This window comes from Pteropus alecto, unplaced genomic scaffold (assembly GCF_000325575.1).
Source record: "Pteropus alecto unplaced genomic scaffold, ASM32557v1 scaffold13, whole genome shotgun sequence".
In the NCBI taxonomy this organism is placed as follows: Eukaryota; Metazoa; Chordata; class Mammalia; order Chiroptera; family Pteropodidae; genus Pteropus; species Pteropus alecto.
Window position 1 is genome coordinate 8,434,190 of NW_006434373.1, and position 2,559 is coordinate 8,436,748.

Sequence of the window (2,559 nt, forward strand, 5' to 3'; positions counted from 1 at the left end):
GCTCCTCCCAGGCCAGCTGAAGCAAATGGGAAAGTGGAGAAGCCTGCAGCTGACAACCAGGAGATGTGGGGTCAGGATCAGCTCTGTTACTATCTGTCAAAACTCTCTGGGTTTTCTTTTGTAAAATATGAGCATTGTACTAGATAAATGATTTCCCCTAGTTATATCCAAGAGCTTAAATAAAGATACCTGACGTTTTAGTTAGCATCATCTCAGCTGTCTCCTTTCAACCAAAAATATCATGATTCGCAGTGAATTCTCACTCAGTCCACAGTAATCTTTTTCTTCTCTGAATCCATGGCTCATCGTTTGCCAAATAAATTCTGCCCTGACATTTATGGAGCCCAGGGCAAGAAAACAAAAGGAGACCCACATACTATTTGTTTAAATATGTAAAAGTTACAAATTGAGCTAATGAGCAGTATATGTAATATGTTCTATCTTTCTACCATGACAAATAAATCTTCATAATGCACTGCAAACCCAAGCTCAAAATTAGAATCCTCAGATTTCTTGGAGATTTGTTCTGGAAAGTGACGTGACAGTGCAGAGAGGGCCACTCCTGGTCTAGGACACTGGCCCATGGCCCTCTTCCCTTCTTTCCCAATCTGGCTCTGTTCCCATAAGAAAAGAGAACATCATGCTTATGGATGTGGACACATCAGTACGTACATGCAAGCTCCATCAACTTTCCCCAACACACACACACAGTCATCCCTTTCCAACCAACACCATACTGACTATATTGTTGTCATTTATAACATGTCTTAAAATCTGGTAATGTTAAGCTTTCTAACTTTTTTTCAAAGTCATTTTGACTTTTCTAGGGATTTTGCATTTCAGTATGAAATTTGAATAAACTTATCAGTTTCTACAAGGAAGCCTGCTGAGACTTTAATTGAGATTGCACTGATCTATAGATTAGGAGAGAAGTGACGTTTTAATGATATGAAGTCTTCTAATCTATGAATATGGTACAGCAGATCTTCAAATAATGCTGTTTCAGTTCAATGTCTTTTTGTTCTAACATTGATGATATTCTGTAGGAACTTACTATTGTTTATATTAATTAGTCAAGGGTAAAATTGGATCTGTTATATATCATTTTCCTTAAAGTTGCAGAACCTATTGATAACTGTGAGGATTAACTGTATATCTCATCATTTATTTAGGTTTTCTTTAATTTTTCTTAGTAACATTTTGAAGTTTTCAGATATCAGGTCATTCACAGCTTTTATCAGATTTATCTCTAAGTATTTCATATTTTTGATGCTATAGTAAAATATAATTTCAAAAAATTTCAATTTCTAATTGTTAGGTAGTCAAGCATTGTGGATTTTACCCTACTAAATGCTAAATATTTTTGTATGGTATATGTATTTCTAAGCTTCGTTCTGGACACATTTATGTATTTGAAAACAATTTAATCCTTTTAGGTCTTGCTTTTAATCTTTGTTAGGCAACAGCAGAGCAACAATAATTCCAGGACTAATTTTGCTCCACCACTGAGTGAAGATCCTTTTGAATCCTTGCCAATGACCATCAAATTAAGTTTTTCACTCTTGCCGATGGAACTGTGCACTATTACCAGCTCTGTGTGATCTCTAGGAGAGTGTTCTAATTATTTTGAGTGACCTTTGGGTAATTCCCTCACATGCGCGTGCTAATCATTAATCAGTCAGCTACACCCTCAAGAAAGATCCTCTACAGATCAATCCCCAAGGTCTCTGTGCAACTCTCTCTTTGTTACTCTGTCATTCAGACTGCCTTGCCTTCTCCTGTGAGTCTTAATTCCATCTCTTCAACTCATGGTGACTGCTGGGCTACTCCTGAGTTCCTCTTCCCTTCTCTATGGCCTGGAAACTTGACATAGGAAGTAAGCTGGGTTAATCATAGGACTCACCTCTTTTGTTTCCTGTCTCTCTGGGATCACTTTCTTTTATTGACTGATGTTCATTATATTGGAAACCACTGTTTCCTATATGTTGCCCAGTTTTTGCTGTTTCAGGCAAGAAGGTATATCCAGTCCCTGTTACTCCATCATGGCCAAGGACAGAAGTGTACCTTTACCTCAGTGTTTAATTAAATGCTTATTTATTTTTCTCACTTTTTTTTTCATAATTAATACATTTAAGGCTCTAAGTTTTCCTGTGAATATTTTTTTCCAAATCCTCAATTTTTCTTATATTTAGTTCCTTTGTTACTCATTTTGTTTCCAAATTCTATTTTGTTATATTATTTAACCTGTTGTCTAAAAGGCTTTAAATTATTGTTATAAAACATGCTCAAAATTGCAGAGAATACTACAGTGAATTCCTATATACCATTCACCCAGATTCAACAGTTATGAAGATTTTCCACATTTGTTTCATCTGTTCATTTCTGTTTTATTTTTCTTTGTGAAACTATTTTCATGAAAATCCTAAATAACATATCATTTTCCTTCAGCATATTTTAGTTCCTGAAATTAAAAAAATTATCTTTCTTAAACACAATGTTATGATTACACCTAATAAAATGAACAGTAATTCTTCAGAACTATTTTATAATCATACCATG

At 34.9% G+C, this 2,559-nt stretch overlaps 1 protein-coding gene across 1 annotated transcript in view; it reads left to right on the forward strand.

The window, feature by feature from the left end:
• The window catches only part of CCDC168 (coiled-coil domain containing 168), a 39,112-nt gene extending 37,511 nt beyond the window's left edge, over positions 1-1,601 (forward strand). Inside the window, exon 11 of the mRNA XM_015587333.1 lies at positions 1,460-1,601. Coding sequence (XP_015442819.1) covers positions 1,460-1,601 — 142 coding nt within the window. The remainder of the gene's footprint in view (positions 1-1,459) is intronic.
• Positions 1,602-2,559: the final 958 nt, after the last annotated feature.